The 16,743-nt window shown below is 36.8% G+C and overlaps 1 protein-coding gene across 1 annotated transcript in view; it reads right to left on the bottom strand.

The window, feature by feature from the left end:
• Positions 1 to 16,743, bottom strand: part of WDR49 (WD repeat domain 49) — a gene marked incomplete at both ends in the record, with an annotated part of 168,523 nt that overhangs the window by 32,582 nt on the left and 119,198 nt on the right. The window contains 5 exons of the mRNA XM_080696579.1: positions 2,161 to 2,339; positions 10,441 to 10,638; positions 12,411 to 12,598; positions 14,832 to 14,996; positions 16,643 to 16,741. Coding sequence (XP_080552705.1) covers positions 2,161 to 2,339; positions 10,441 to 10,638; positions 12,411 to 12,598; positions 14,832 to 14,996; positions 16,643 to 16,741 — 829 coding nt within the window. The remainder of the gene's footprint in view (positions 1 to 2,160; positions 2,340 to 10,440; positions 10,639 to 12,410; positions 12,599 to 14,831; positions 14,997 to 16,642; positions 16,742 to 16,743) is intronic.

Genomic DNA, 16,743 nt, shown 5'->3' with positions numbered 1-16,743 from the left:
CCCTGTTTCCACATAAAGTATAATATAGGTCTGGGAGTATAGCCTGGAGGTAGAAAAGCCCCTGTGTTCCACCCCAGTACCACAATAAATAAATAAATAAATAAATAAATAAATATCTTAAGAAAACTACAAAACTAATAAAGCTCTAAATGTAGAAATATTCATGCATAGAAAGACTTAATATTGTCAGTTTTAAACTTGATTTATAGAGTCAACAGAATCTTATAATTCTAGCAAGTTATTTTATGGATATCAATAAACTAAAGTTTATATAAAAAGGGAAAATACCCAGAATAGCCAATAGCATATTGAAGAACAAAGTAGGAGATCTACAAAAACACACCTGACTTTACGACATAACAGAAAGTTTCAGCAATCTGATAGTATGGTATTTTAAAAGAATAAACATGTAGATCAAAGTTACAGAAAGATCAGAAGTAGATCCACATAAATATAATCAACTAATTATTCAAAACTGCCAAAATGTAAACACAATCAAAATGTCCTTCAATGGTGAATCAATAAAGAAATAAAATTTAAGTACATCCATGTGGTTAAATATTATTAGTGATAAAATTAAGTGAAGAATCAAGTTATGGGAGGATTTCAAAGAGCTTTAAATGCATAATGTGCTAAGAGAAAGAAGCTAACCTAATACAGCTGAACACTGTATGTCTGCAAATATATGATCTTCTGAAATAAGGAAGACCTAAAGACAGTAAAATATTAGTGGTTGCCTAAATTTGGGAGGAAAGATGAGACAGATGACTAGGTGTACCACTAACCATGTTTAGAGCAGTAAAACTACTGCTATGATACTGTAATAATGGATATATGGCTTTATGCTTTCTTCAAAACCCACAGATCTATTCAGCATAAAGAGTCAGCCCTGCCAGTTTGGGGATCGCACATCTGTAATTTCATTACTTGGGAGGATAAGACAGAATGATAATAGCTTCCGAACAGCCTCAGCAACATAATGAGACCTTCAGCAACTTAGAAAGAACTTGTTTCAAAGAAAATGAATTAAAGGGGCTGGGAGTGTAGCAGAAAGAATTTGAATGCCCCTGGTTTCAAGACCCAGTATCAAAAATAAAAGAGTTACCCTAATGTAAACTATGCATTTTAGATAATAGTAAAAGATCAATATTTACTCATTGATTGTAACAAATGTACTATTCTAATGTGAGACATTGTGTGTACGTGGGTGTGGGGATTATATCAAAACTTTCTATACTTTATGTGCAATATTTTGTAATCTAAAAGAAATAACATATGCATATGTTAAAAGTATCTAATTGTATAGCCGGGCGTGGTGGCGCACGCTTGCGCACGCTTGTAATCCCCGCACTTGGGAGGCAGAGACAGGAGGATCGCTCAGGTTCAAAGCCAGCCGCGCGCGCTGGCTTAGGAGATTCTGTTTCCAAATAAAAATGTAAAAATAGGTCTGGGAGTGTAGCCCAGAGGTAGAAGGGCTTCCAGGAACCCCAGGGCCACTAAAAAAAAAAAGTATCTAATTGTATAAAAGAAAACAGAATAAGATCATCCTCTCAAAACAAGATAGTTGTTTAGTATACAAGGTGAAATTATAAAAACATGAGTTAATAAGAATAGAGGAACCAAAGAGTAAATAATGAAATTTTCTGGCAGTATAGAATAAATGGAATGTAAGAATGGACGTGAAAAGAAGCATCTGAGCAAACAGAAAGGCTAGACATCAGCAATCAGAGCAAAACTCTATGAAATTATTTTCCATAAATCTCTTTGCACCTCCAAACCTCACATTCAAAGATGATAGACAGACAGACAGATAGACAGACAGACAGATAGCTGGATGGGTACAGAAAAACATACAGGCAGACAGACATTGTTTTTGAGGAAAGGAATTAATTTTCACACTTAGGCCAATTATGGAGTAGAAGTAAAAAAATATGTATTATTGAATATAAATCAATAACTCAATAAAGGCAAGAAATAAACACCAGATGTAGCTCTGAGAACATAACCCCTATAACTATTAATCACCCAAATTTCAGAGAAATCTAAAATTGAGCAGCTCAGTGTGGTCACTGAGCAGCCACAGAGCACAGAAGGAAGTCTGGGCCGTGTTTACCTCTGTCTTCTCTTACTGACATTTGAGAAATGCTTGGAATCACTCACTTGCATGTTGAGCCATCTTTGTTTTTCTTATTAAGGAGAGAATGTTCTGTTTGTTCTAAACATGATTCCTCTTCAGAAAACAAAGGTTTTACACTCATGCTTTCCTCTTGAATCTCACTTTCGATTAAATTAGCTTCTTTTTTAGGAAGAGAAAGACAGTTAATATGCCAATGATTTCCCTAAAAAAATAAATATTTTATTTTATTATTAAATATCTTATTAAATATTTTAAAAATATATTCTAATCAAACATTTCTGTGTACTTACTATGTATTAGATTACTAATTGAAGTCCTCGGTACACAAAGTATTTAAACATTATTCCTATCTACAAGAGGTGAAATATCTTTAAAGAGGAGATAAAACACACATAACTTTTAAAGAGATGGAAAACATAAGTGACAGACAAAAGAATGAAAACTGAAGAGACAATTATGAACTACAAATTTTATTGCCATTTCCACTTTAAAATTCTAAACAGCAAAATGTATGTTCACTAAAAAAATAAAGCTCCTGTTAAGCCAAATTAAAAGAATTAATGTTTTTCACAATGACTTTGCATCCTACTTCTTATAAAAAAAAAAAAAAAACCTTGGAAAACAAACCAATTACTCAAGCACTGAATATTTTCCCCAGGAGAAAAGTATATGTTATATCATAGTTTTCAGGTTTGCCTACAATTATTTATTTTAATTTTTTATTAGTGCATTGTAGTCATACATCTCAATGGAGTACATGATGGTAGAGGCATACATGCACACATCACACTTTTAGCCCTTCCCCAGTTACCAGCCCATTACCTCCCACCTCCCACTCCCATGTGATTGACCTTGACATGTTTTTGGTGCACATCATATACATTAGTGAATTTCCCTCCAGTCCCCCTCAGTTAGGTTGCCTTATTTGCTCATCTATGGTTTCTCCTTCTTTGCCTAGAGTTCCTCTTTTGACCCTTTTTCTCCCTAACTTCTGCATATTAGGGAGAACCTCTGACTTTTTACTTTTTGTGTCTGACTAGTCTCACTCAGCATATGTTCTCCAGTTACATCCATTTCCCTGTAAATGACATAATTTTATTCTTCTCTATGGCTGAGTAAAATTCCATTGTATACATATCCCACATTTTTTGTAATTTATTCATCTGTTAATGGACATCTTGGTTGGTTCCATAGTTTGGTAATTGTGAATTGTGTGGCTATGAACATAGGTACACATGCATTAGTTTGGTAGTTTGGTTTCTATTTTTTTGGGTAGATACCCAGAAGTCATATTGCTGGATCATATTATAGGTTTGTTCCCATTCTTCTGAGGATCCTCCATACTATTTTCCAAAGTAGTTGCAGTAATTCGTAATCTAACCAATAACGTATTAGAGTTTCCACTTCCCCACATCCACATCAGCATTTGTTGTTGTTTGTGTTTTACATGAATGCCATTCTAGTTACCATTAGATGAACTCTCAGGGTAGTTTTGATTTGCACCTTTCTGATTGTTAATGATGTTAGACATTTTTTCATACACTTACTGGCCATTTGAATTTTTTGTGTGAAATGTCTATTTAGTTCATTCGCCCATTGTTTTTTGGCGGTACTGGGGTTCCTGGAAGCCCTTCTACCTCCAGTCTATATTCCCAGACCTAATTTTATATTTTTATTTTGAAACAGGGTCTCTTAAGCCAGCGCTGCTGGCTTAGAACCAGAGCGATCCTCCTGTCTCCACCTCCCAAGCGCGGGGATTACAAGCGTGCGCCACCATGCCCAGCCATTTGCCCATTTTTGTTTGTATTATTTGTTTTCTTAGAGGTGAGTTTCCTGAGTTCTCTGTATATTCCAGGTATTAGTCCTCTATCGGAGGAATAGCTGGCAAAAAAAATCTCTCCCATTCCGTGGGCTCTCTGTTGAGGTTCTTGATAGTTCCCTTGCTGTACAGAAGCTCTTCAGTTTAATCCAATTCCATGTATTGATCCTACTTTTAGCTTCTTGTGCCTTTGGGGTCTTGATGAGAAAGTTTTTACCTGTGCCTATGTGTTACAGTGTTGGACCTATGCCCTCTTCAAGGAGTTGTAAGGTCTCTGGTCTGATTTCCAAGTCTTTGATCATAATATACATCTATCTAGAAAAGTTTCCCACTAGTTGGGCATGGTGGCCTATGCCTGCAATCCCAGTACTTGGGAGGCTGAGAGCAGAATATCATAGGTTCAAGATCAGCCTCAACAATTTGGCAGGATTCTCTGCAATTTAGTGAGAGTTTGTTTCTAAATAAAAAATAAAAAAGGGCTTAATCTATATCTTTACATGAAATCACTAATATTCAATTAAACTTTTGATACTTGTATTAGTGCATTGCAGTTATACATCATAGTGAAGTCTAATGTAATACAAACATACACACACACAGCTCTTGGTGTTTCCCTCTGCTTTCCACCCCATGCCCCCTATCCTTCCCTATACATTCTAGGGAAACCAGTAGCAATACCTTTACATATTGCCAAAAGATTATTTGAACTGATTCCTCCCTCAATTCATATTCTCCCCTTTTTCCTTTCTTCCTCCAATTCCTTTCCACTATTTCACTGGTCGTTCTCCAGATTTATCCAACGTTCTTCGTGTTTTCTATTTTCTATATTGCTTCCACATTTGATAGAAAACATATAACCCATGACTTTCAGAGACTGGATGATCTCACCACAATAGTTCTCTAGTTTCATCCATTTTATTGAAAAGGAAATAATATTGTTCCTCTTTATGGCTGAGTAAAATTCCAAAAGTTAAACACTAATTGAGTAGGCAAAACCCAAATCGATTGGCCATAGTATAAATTAGATAAGAAGAATTACCAGTATATAGAGTCTGCTATCACAACAATAGCACTATTGTGATGGGAAAAGGGCAATGAAAACTCTCTGGCACCATCTAATTTCTTCCTGTCCCACAATTACATAGCATATTCCTAAATAAGTGTTTATTCATGGATAAACCATCCTTACCTCTGTTTCTGTAACTTTAGAAATAGGCCTACTACCCCAATTACTTTAAGATCTAACTTGAAAAAAATAGCCAAAGGACAATAATTATGTTATAAAGGTGATCAAAATTTATTTTTAGCTGGGGGTGGTGGTGCACGCTTGTAATCCCAGCGCTTGGGAGGCTGAAACAGGACGATTGCACAGGTTCAAAGCCAGCCTCAGCTACTTAGTGAGGCTCTCAGCAACTTAGTGAGACCCTGTTTCCAAATAAAGTATAAAATAGGTCTGGGAGTATATCCCAGAGGTAGAAAAGCCCCTGGGTTCCACCCCCAGTACCACACACAAAAAATTTATTTTTATAATTTTTATGAAATATATGAAATCCCATTACACTAAATTTTAAATATTTTAATTAGACTGTATGTAACTGGTAACTAAGTCAATGTAGTGAAATATAATGCATTATTACTTCTGTCTCATAACTACTAGAACAGTATTAATTCAACCACAAGACAAATGCTACCTTCAAATGCAAGGCCAGAGTCATTATGTTTTGCAGAACAAATTTTTTCAGTAAGTTATTCTGATCATATACTTATACTTACTAACTAGGCCTCTTCTTCTTATTTATATGTTATGCCCTCCATAACTTCTTTCTGTAAAAGGATGTGTCTTCTTACTTATTTCAGTAGGCCATTCACTCTTGCTATTTACCAGTTCTGGCTAATTGATTCCTTTCCCTTCTCTTTACCCTCCTCCCCGGCTCTTTTGTCTCTTCTTTTCTCCTCCTGTTCTTTGATGCTCTTTCTTCTCCCCACCCTTTTTCCTATACCACTTGAGACTAGCAGCACCCATATTCAATACAACTTAATGAAATTGAATCTTTTTAAAAAATGGCTTAAGCAGAAGGCACACACACACACACACAAAAAAAAAAAAAACCTATATTCCCTGAGCTCTGCCAGCCTTTAGTTTTAAAACTAACCCAGCCCCAGTGGCTCTTTTTCTATCTTAGATAAAAAAGAAGAAAACACTGTTTTCATACAGGCTTTTGGATACTTAAGTCCTTCAAAATAAAAAAAAATGACAATAAAACAACTTGTGAAAAGTATCCATGACATAAAACGATCAGTTTTACTAGTACACATTTCTTAATTGAATTAAAATTTAGCCACAGCTTATGTTTGGTAGGCACAGTTATAAGGCACACTGGTATCGTCTTACTCCGTGCTTCAATCCCATCTAGGGGAATTATACTTCAGACCTCATCCTCTTGATGACACTAATCTTCTTTACCTGTCATTCTGACTCCCTTCTCATCTCACCAGAGACCTTCAAGGTCAGCACAGCATGGACTTTTCACTTGCCAGAACCTGTCTTCTGACTTCTTTCCTATTCAGAGGACTGGCTGTGTCCCACTCTGGCTCAAGCACCACACATGTCTCCACACACCCATCAAGTTCCCACTTAGCTGCTGTTTTCTTGACTGGGAAGAGTCTAGCACTTGTCTTATTTATAGAGCAAGAGATCTGAAGGCAGCTCTTAAGTGTGACATAGAGACTCCCACATTGCTCAGCCAGATATGAGTCTACCTCCCTAGATTATTTTGTGATTTACCATCATGCCCTATGTCCCAAAGAGCTGCATGGAATTCTTTCAGCACAGACTGACATCATCAAACTGACTTAACAAATATGACAATAGCAAAGATTATCTTCCAACACTAAGAGAATTGCTAAACTCTCAGAGCATAATATTCATACCTGAAGCTACTGAAAAGAACCAAGATAGAAAACAGGCCCTCAGTTTAAGCTCATACCACCATGTTTGAACAGTACTGAGTGAACAAGTCAGACATATTTTATCCTCATAGCACAAAGGGAACAGGAACAGAGTCCCCATGAAAGCAAAGAAAAAATGAAAACAGAAAATTTGAGACAATGAATATTACTTTTCTTCCATGTCTCCCATTTTAATTTTATTTCAAAGGCAGGAGAAAATCAGAGCTAGATTACATGGGAGGAATGTGTTAAAAACCTATGCCTTTCAGAAAAATGGAGGAACTATTTTTTTTTTTTAATTTTTGCATCTGTGCCGGGCGTGGTGGCGCACGCTTGTAATCCCCGCGCTTGGGAGGCAGAGACAGGAGGATCGCGCAGGTTCGAAGCCAGCCGCGCGCGCTGGTTTAGGAGACCCTGTTTCCAAAATGAAAATGTAAAAAATAGGTCTGGGAGTGTAGCCCGGAGGTAGAAGGGCTTCCAGGAACCCCAGTACCACACACACAAAAAAAAAAAATTTGCATCTATGTTCATTAAGGATATTGGTCTGTAGTTTTCCTTTCTTGAGGTGTCTTTATTTGGTTTGGGGATTAATGTGATACTGGCCTCATAGAAGGAATTTGGGAGAGTTCCATCTCTTTCAACTTCCTGGAACATATTGTGTAGTATTGGTATTAGTTATTCACTGAAGGTTTTGTAGAATTCTGCTGGAAACCCATCTGGGCCTGGGCTTTTCTTTGGTGGAAGAATTTTTATTGCCGTTTCTATTTCTTTGATTGTTATTGGTTGGTTTAGGCTTGCTATGTCCTCTTGGCTGAGTGTAGGAAGGTTAACTGTGCTTAATGCAATTCCCATTAAAATACCAGTGACATTCTTCAGAGACCTAGAAAAATCAATCATGAACTTCATATGGAGAAAGAAAAGACCTAGAATAGCCAAAGCAATCCTCAATAATAAGAAACATGCAGGAGGCATTACAATCCCAGACTTCAAACTATACTATAGAGCAATACTAGTAAAAACAGCATGGTACTGGCACAAAAACAGATATACTGACCAATGGATTAGAATAGAAGATACAGAAACAAATCCACACACCTTTAGTCAATTAATCTTTGACAAAGGGGCAAAACACATACGCTGGAGAAAAGACAGCCTTTTCAACAAGTGGTGCTGGGATAACTGGCTATCCATTTGTAAAAAGATGAATCTAAACCCCTATATCTCACCAAACACAGGAATCAACTCAAGATGGATCAAAGACTTAGAAATTAGACCTGAGACTGTGAAGTTAGTAGAGGAGAGCATAGGTTCAACACTACAACATATTGGCACAGGCAGTAACTTTCTCAACAAAACCCCCAAAGCTCAGGAAATTAAAGCAAGAATAAACAAGTGGGATAGCATCAAACTAAAAAGTTTCTTCTCATCAAAGGAAACTATCAATAACCTAAAGAGGAAGCCTACAGAATGGGAAAGAATCTTTACCATCCGCCATTCTGATAGGGGGCTAATATCCAGAATATACAAAGAGCTCAAAAGACTCTACACTAGCAAAACAAACAACCCAATCAAGAAATGGGCTAATGAACTAAATAGACACTTCACAAAAGAAGAGATACAAAGAGCCAATGGATACATGAAAAGATGTTCTTCATCACTGGCCATCAGGGAGATGCAAATCAAAACTACACTGAGATTCCATCTAACTCCAGTCAGAGTGGCAAGCATAAAGAAATCAAACAACAACAAATGCTGGCGAGGATGTGGGGAAAAAGGAACTCTTTTACACTGTTGGTGGGAATGCAAACTAGTTCAACCACTATGGAGATCTGGTGTGGAGATTCCTAAGAAAAGTGGGAATAGATCCACCATATGATCCAGCTATACCACTCCTAGGTATCTTTCCAAAGGGGTTGAATTCAGAGAAATACAGCAACATATGCATACCTATGTTCATAGCAGCACAATTTGTAATAGCAAAAATATGGAACCAACCCAGATCACCATCAACAGATGAATGGATAGCAAAACTGTGGGAAATACACACAATGGAATTCTATTCAGCCATAAAAAAGAACAAAATTATATCATTTGCAAGCAGATGGAAAGCCCTGGAGAACATTATGTTAAGTGAGATCAGCCAAGCACAGAAGGAGAAGATACATATGTTTCCTCTAATATGCCCAAACTAGGAAACACAAAGGATACCAGTGGGACTCCAGACATTAGAGGGGAAATACTAGCCAAGTTTGAATGGAAAGATAGGAGAGGAGGAAGGCCGATCTTGATTAATGAGGATCTACATCTGAACATGTGTAAAATTATGAATAAGACATGGTTAACCTGGACAACCATTGGTGGGAGGGGGGAAGGGAAAACGGGGACGGGGGGGAGAGGGCACCAAATATAGTTTAAATGTATACTATTTATGTTCAATAAAAAATAGTTAAAAAAAAAAGAAAGAAAAATGGAGGAACTAGAGAATATTAAGAAAGTGAAGGGTGGTATATTTTCTCTCATATGTGGAAGCTTCTCATATTGGGAAACTAAAGAAACTTGAGATGAATGAGGAGAGATTCCAGTAAAATAATGGAAGAAGATTAAGGAAGGGAGGTAGGAAAAAGGAGACTTGATGAAGGAAACAGTTCAAATAATGTACATATGCCAACTCTCAACATCAATCTCAATAACATGGACAATATGTACAGGGACAGAGAGAGAACAGGGTAGGATCTGGAGGGAAACACACCATGTGTTTGCCTTGTGCATGTATGTTTCTATCATCCTGAAATGCATTAAGATCTATGATCATATTACACCCATAAAAAGTATATTAAATTATTTAAGTTTAATAAATCAAAATATGAGCTTTGAACTGAGCTAGTATGAGTTAAAAGCCAAACTCTGCCACAAATAGCTTTTGCAAGTTCTGGTAATTTACTCAATGTCTCCATGCCTCTGTTTCTTCATCAATAGGATGGAAATAATGAGAGTCCCTCCCTCAGAGAGTGGGCAATGGTAAAAAATAAGTGATTTATGTAAGAAACTTAGACCTTCTGAGTATACAAAAACATTCAGAAAATGTTAACTATGATTTCACAGACATATACCAGTCAATAAATAGGAATATTTTTTGAAATTTTTCTATATTTGATTATTACCTTTACTATTTATAATCACAATCATCTTTCTGTTTAATAATAGCATGCTATCTTTAGAGCCACATGATGTGTTTATTAAATGTTGAGACTGAGGAAATTCATTTATTTTAGGGGAATTTATTTTTTTCTTAGAAATCCTTAGGTGTTTTGAACCTTCCAGAACTTCTGTCTTTCCCTATCTCTGGTGTCCTGCACTTTGGGGAAACTGCCCTGGCTCTGGCTAAGCAGGGCACGAGATGCTAGAGCTTCAGAAATAAGTCAGTCTTTTTGTGGCTAGTGAACATTAGACCATTGATGAGATTTGAATGGGAATCAGCCCAAGATCATAGGTAATGTCAATAAATTCAGAAATAACAAAAGAGCACTGTTTCTACCTGACCAAAGGTCCAAATGGGAGCATCGCAGACCCCAGTCACACAGATGTTGCAGTCAGCAGAGGAGGAAAGAATCAACAAGTGGCCAGCACGCTCACACATCTCCAAGGAACTTATCCGGTCCTCGTGAGGTTGAAATGATCTAATCAGAGTTGGAGCCTGGGTGATTTTGTTCTCACTGGAATTAAGACAGTACTCCTGAATTGAAATAAAGACCATCAGACCTTTAAAATACAAATCTTAGACTATAATATAATGACCTAACATTTAAAAAACTGAAAAAATATGGAAAAAAATAAACTAAAAAATAAAAAAATTGTGTTTGGGAACAATAATATGCAATATAAATAGAAACAATAATATGTGATGTAAATGCAGAAGAGAGTTCATGATAACACTGATGAGAAAAAAAATGGTATTAAGCAAGCTGGGCATAGTGACACATGCCTGTTAATCCTAGTACTTGAGAGGCTGAGGCTCAGAAATGTAATGAGACTCTCAACAACCTAGCAAGACTCTGTTTCAAAATAAAAATTTAAAAAAGAATGGGAGTGTAATGTGAAATAGAATGGCCCTGTGTTTATTCCTTAGTATCCCCCCCAAATAAATGAAATTAAACAGCTGGGCATAGTGGCACACACCTGCATTCCCAGTACTTGGGAGGCTGAGACAAGGAGATCGATCACAGGTTCAAGTCCAGAGTGAGCTATTCAGTGAGAATCTCAGCAACTTAGTGAGACCCTTTAATGAAATAAAATATTTTTTAAAAAGGGATGGAGGTAATCGCCGAACATGGTGGCGCACGCTTGTAATCCCCGCGCTTGGGAGGCGGAGACAGGAAGATCACACAGGTTCAAAGCCAGCCGCGCTGGCTTAAGAAACCCTGTTTCCAAAAATAAAAATAGGTCTGGGAGTTTAGCCCGGAGGTAGAAGGGCTTCCAGGAACCCTAGTACAGCCAAAAAAAAAAAAAAAAAGGGGGGGGTGGAGGGGGTGGAGGTATAACTCAGAAGTAAAATGCCCCTGGGTTCAACAATCTTCTGTGCCAGATAAAGAGGAGATGAAAGGATGGGAGAGAAGAGGGAAAGTGAGGAGAAGAAAGGAGAAAAGAGATATTGTATAAATGTTTAATAAAAATGGTTTCTCACTGACTTGACTGACTTGGGAAGTAAAAAGAAAAGAAGGGGAAAGAGGAGAATATAAAGAAAAAAGAGAAGAGCAAAGTCACTTGTTTGATAGAAATGGTTTTTCTATCTCATGTCATACAATAGTATAATTGAACAGGTATTCAGTGATTAAAAAGAGAAAAGCCAAACTAACTCAGAATAGGAGTAATGTTAGATGAAAGGCCAGCACTCTATATTATATTTACAATCTCATTCCAAATAAGGTATATCCTAATTTACATTGTTTAATTTACATTTAAACAATGCTGCAATTAAACAATGTTGCATCCCTAAGTTAAGTGTTTGATTTTACTATATATTAATAGGTGTTCAACATTGAGAAAAATTGGCTTCCTTGTCAATTACTTAAAAAAAGGCTCTACTCAGTACGTGTAAATCTGTCCTTTAAAATACTCTGAAGTGGCCGGGCGTGGTGGTGCACACTTGTAATCCCCGGGCTTGGGAGGCTGAGACAGGAGGATTGCACAGGTTCGAAGCCAGCCTCCACTATGTTAGTGAGGCTCTCAGCAACTTAGCGAGACCCTGTTTCCAAAAGATATATATATAAAATAGGTCTGGGAGTGTATCCCAGAGGTAGAAAGCCTCTGGGTTCCATCCCCAGTACCACAAAAATAAATGAATGAATAAATAAATAAATAAATACTCAGAAGTGAATAGTTCTTCCTTAATCTAGAAAACAGGTAAGACCTGACTCATACAATTAGATGTACTTTTATCAGATATGTGTTCTATCCAATAAGCAACCAAAAATAATAAAAATAAATGGAGAATTTTTTTCAATTTACCTCTATATTCCAGATTTTCAGCCATCCATCAAGATCTCCTGTGGTAAGGTATCGATTCGACTTATCAGTAGACATAATAATGGATCCAGCTCCACTATGAGCCAAAAATTCAGACAGAAGTTGTCTCTTAAATGTATCCCAGAATCTGACATAACCAGACCCACCACATGACACCAGATTAGCTCCTCCTGTGAAGGAAACCTAAGTAAGAAACTGTAACAATAAATACCAGGAGCATTCTTCGGGTGGCTCACCTGTAAGGTACTTGATACCAGAGAGGTGAGGAGCACCAAGGTCAGCGCCCAGTCATACTTTCATTCTCTAAAATATAAAGTGGAGATAAACCAATAAAGATTTCAATGGTTCGTGTTAAGAAGTAAATGAGATAGGATATGTAAGATATTAACCTAAATTTAGTTGACCTTATTTATTGTTCTGATGTTATTTTCTTTTTTATATTCAGTAGAATTAACTTCTTCAAATAAATGCACTAACTTCAATATTATAACAACATGCTCACTAGTAAGAATTCTCTTTCTTAATAATTCATTGACTATATGCACCAAAGAAGTGAAAATCCCAATTCTTTAAAAATACAAAAAATAAATAAGTTAAAATTTTAAATCCTTATGTAGACTAAGAAGCATGTGTGTGGTGACAATAGGCTAGCTATGGACTTCTCTGTTTAGTTACCATCATGCTTAGAATTCTGTTCATGAGCTAGTTTTCAAACTTTTCATCAGAAATTTGTTATAAGCTTTTATGAAACACTTTTTTGTTTAATAGACCTAGAACTTTCCATTTTTCATTTTCAATTTTTATATGCTTTATAGAAGCACTTTGCCTAAATTATTTTTCTGTGGCAAAGTTCCTAATATTTGACAAATCTGTAGATGACTTCCAATTTGCTTCACAAGTGAACTGGTGATTAACAATCAGATCTGTGTAAGGTAGTAATAATGGCACTTAGTCACTTCAGCAGAAATAATTTGGAAATACTGATAACATTAAGAAAAATTAATGTTGAGGAAATGAGAGTAATTTTAGTATAATAGTTCATATTGTGAGTATAAGTGAGTTCTGAAAAATAGAAAGATTTATGATCTGTTTCAAGTCTATTTTAAATATCCCATAATGTTTCTAAAACTAACAGTGTTATACCTTCATTAATGGTGAAAAGCTTTTTATAATATCATGCAGTTTTTCCATTTGTAAATTAAATTGGGAAAGTAACCATGGAAAACTTTGTTAAGATATATTTATTTCTTTTTCAAACATATAACTCATATGTCTAGATATCTAATATTTAAAAACATACCTCTAAAATTCAATTCATAATTTAAATGAAATGTCAAAGAATATGCATTGTTTTCAGAAGGAGATTTTTATTTTGAGAAGATGCAGACTATGGAAACACCATGCTAAGGTAGACAGTAAAAACAGAGGAGAGGCCGGGCGCCCGAGCTTGGGAGGCGGAAACAGGAGGATCATGCTGGTTCAGAGCCAGCCTCGCTGGCTTAAGAGACCCTGTTTCCACATAAAAAAAAGTTAAAAAATAGGTCTGGGAGTGTAGCCCGTGGGAATGTATCCCGGAGGTAGAAAGGCTTCCAGGAACCCCAGTACCACCACCCAAAAAAAAAAAAAAAACAGAGGGGAAATTTGACAAATGGTTACTTTACCCATATAATATCAAATAACCATAGTAAGTCATATGGCCACACCAATGTTAACATACATCCCAGTAGGATAAACGAGGATTCTGACTTATTCTGGGAAGTATGTACAACTATCAAAGACACTCAGATTACACACATGTGTGTGCACACAGGCGCGCGCGTATGCACACACACACACACACACACACACACACACACACACACACACACTTCAAGACAGAGAACAGGTAGTTCTTGTCCTAGGATCAGCATTTACTTCAAATTTTGCCCTGACTCCCAATCTTCCAAGCTGCTTATTATTTCCTCCCAGCCCATTTTAATTCCATGTGCCTGTACAGTCAGTCTCAAATTCTGTTTTTCTGTTCTATGTAGACCTGAGCTTTGACTCATATACTTGGGGCATGCATCTAGCTGTGCTCCCTACCCTACTACAGCATCTTTGTCATGGCTAGAGTACCAATTTCCATTGTCACCCATATCACATACTTTGTCGGGATTTTCCTCTCTCTGATCCTGACAACCAGAGCACTGGATGAATCAGTAGTCAAATCCAGTCTAGCTCCTGCTCCTACACCTGTTCTGCTCAGCCCTAACTTCCTTTGCATGATCTGTGGCCTTCTATGAGCCAGGACTGACTCATTAGCCCCATGGAGTCAAACACGACCAGACCTGGATAGAAATAGATTGAACTTTTTTTATTGTTCCCGGTCCTAACTACAGGAAAAATATAAACATATATTTTTACCTGTTGCTGCACTGTATTTTCTTGCTTCAAGAAAGCAAAGCTTCATAACAGCATGATTACCATTAGTGTCGATCCCCAAGGTAGGTGCTGCCAGGGCAGCCTGGTCTGCCATGCAGCAAGTGGAGCGGCTCCTCTCAGCACCAAGGAGACTGTCATGTTCTGTATCTGTCATGAGGACAAGCCCAGGTGTCTTAATGAAGAGGAACATCTGCTGTTCAAACTAATACATATGCAAACAACAGGCCCATTTCTCCTGCTGTCTCTGATCACTCCAAAGATTCTCTCAACAGACATTCAGTCAACACCCAACAAGTCTCTTGATATTCACTTCCCTGACCCTAACTTGAAGGATTGTTTGATTTAATTTTTGTTCTGCATATTTCATACACACATACTCTATTCTCCCTTGACGTGAATTAATAGGGACTTCCTATCAGTCACTAATAACATCTCAGAGATTCTGAGATGCTCAAGATAAATGTGTTTTTAATATTGTGGCATTCCCAGCTTATTAATCATTAATAATAATCTTGCAAATATTAAAATGAACAAGAAATAACCCAATGACTATTTAGATATACTTAGATGATCATTTATTAGCAGTGTTATTTGTTAGCAAGTTACCATGGAAAGGACATTCCTAATGATACTTTAATTATCTACTCAAACTACCTCCAGGCCACACTAATAAAAAACTAAGGATAGTCATCTCAATATCTATGAATAGTTTGTACAACGTTATAAAAAATCCATACAGAAGGATCATCAAAATTTCAAAACAAGAAAACTACAGCTATCCCTTCATGTCTTTTAGAAATTTGATATTATTTGTTCTTCTCTCTTATTTATGTCTCTGTGCATTTCATGTTAGCCACAATTTGGTTTCTACAAGAGGAAGATGGTTTTCTCTTGAAGGCCAAGATAAACAAAAGGGCAGAATTGCACCCTTTCCCTGGGAGGTTCAGATGAACGCCTATGGTTAGCTCTTTGTAAATAAGGTAAGCCCCAGCTTTGTGTCTGCAGACAAGTAATCCTCAGTCTCTTAAATTGGTTTTCTTACTCTCAATAAATCACTTCCCCAGAGTTTCTCAAACAACCACATCTGATGACCAGTGCTTTCCTAAGGTTGAATTCATTCTCTGAGTTCATGCAATTGAGACAACAGAACCTGGCTTGGTCATGAAGAATAATATATTCATTACCCAAATAAATTAGTCCAAGGGAAAACTTTTAGTATCTAAGGAAACTAAAATAAAATATAAAAGGCAATTGTTAAGACATTTTGCTTAAGTCTAAAATATTCGTGTCCTCTGTTAAAACTCCCATAAAATACGATATACTCCTGTCTAGTGCTCCTTATGGGTTTTTAAAGCAAGGAATAATTTAAGATTTTCAGGTGGCTTAATATTTAATGCAATCTCCAGATTGAGCCTGAACAGCCAATCAGGTGAACACAGTTCCTATTTTCCTACCAAGAGGTACCCAAGGTTCACTCAAAGGCAATTTGGCAGGGTTTATTGGCAAAAACTAAACTCAATAAAAATTACAGACCTGCTCCCTGCTGTCAGTAATAGAGAAATGCTGATGTAGCATAAAGAGAATAAACCACGTGCCATGAAGAATTTGCTAACCTAAGTAAATCTCAAGGTCTTTTTCAGTCACTTTGACAAGACAGTGATATCACTAATCCTTTGTGCTTATAGCCGATCATCTATAATATAAGAATGAGCTGCATCGAGTACATCCATAAACAAGCAGGCCTCCTGTGTTCTGACTCAGCCATATTATTTTACTTTCAGACTTGCACTCACCTGATTTTGATTTCAGCAGCCTTTGGTAATCAGGGTGAAGTACATGGTGAGCATTTTCTGTGCTATTATTCCACAGAACAATTTCTCCATCATAACTTCCT

Source organism: Muscardinus avellanarius (genome assembly GCF_963383645.1).
Source record: "Muscardinus avellanarius genome assembly, chromosome: 5".
In the NCBI taxonomy this organism is placed as follows: Eukaryota; Metazoa; Chordata; class Mammalia; order Rodentia; family Gliridae; genus Muscardinus; species Muscardinus avellanarius.
This window is presented reverse-complemented; position numbering and strand designations above follow the sequence as displayed.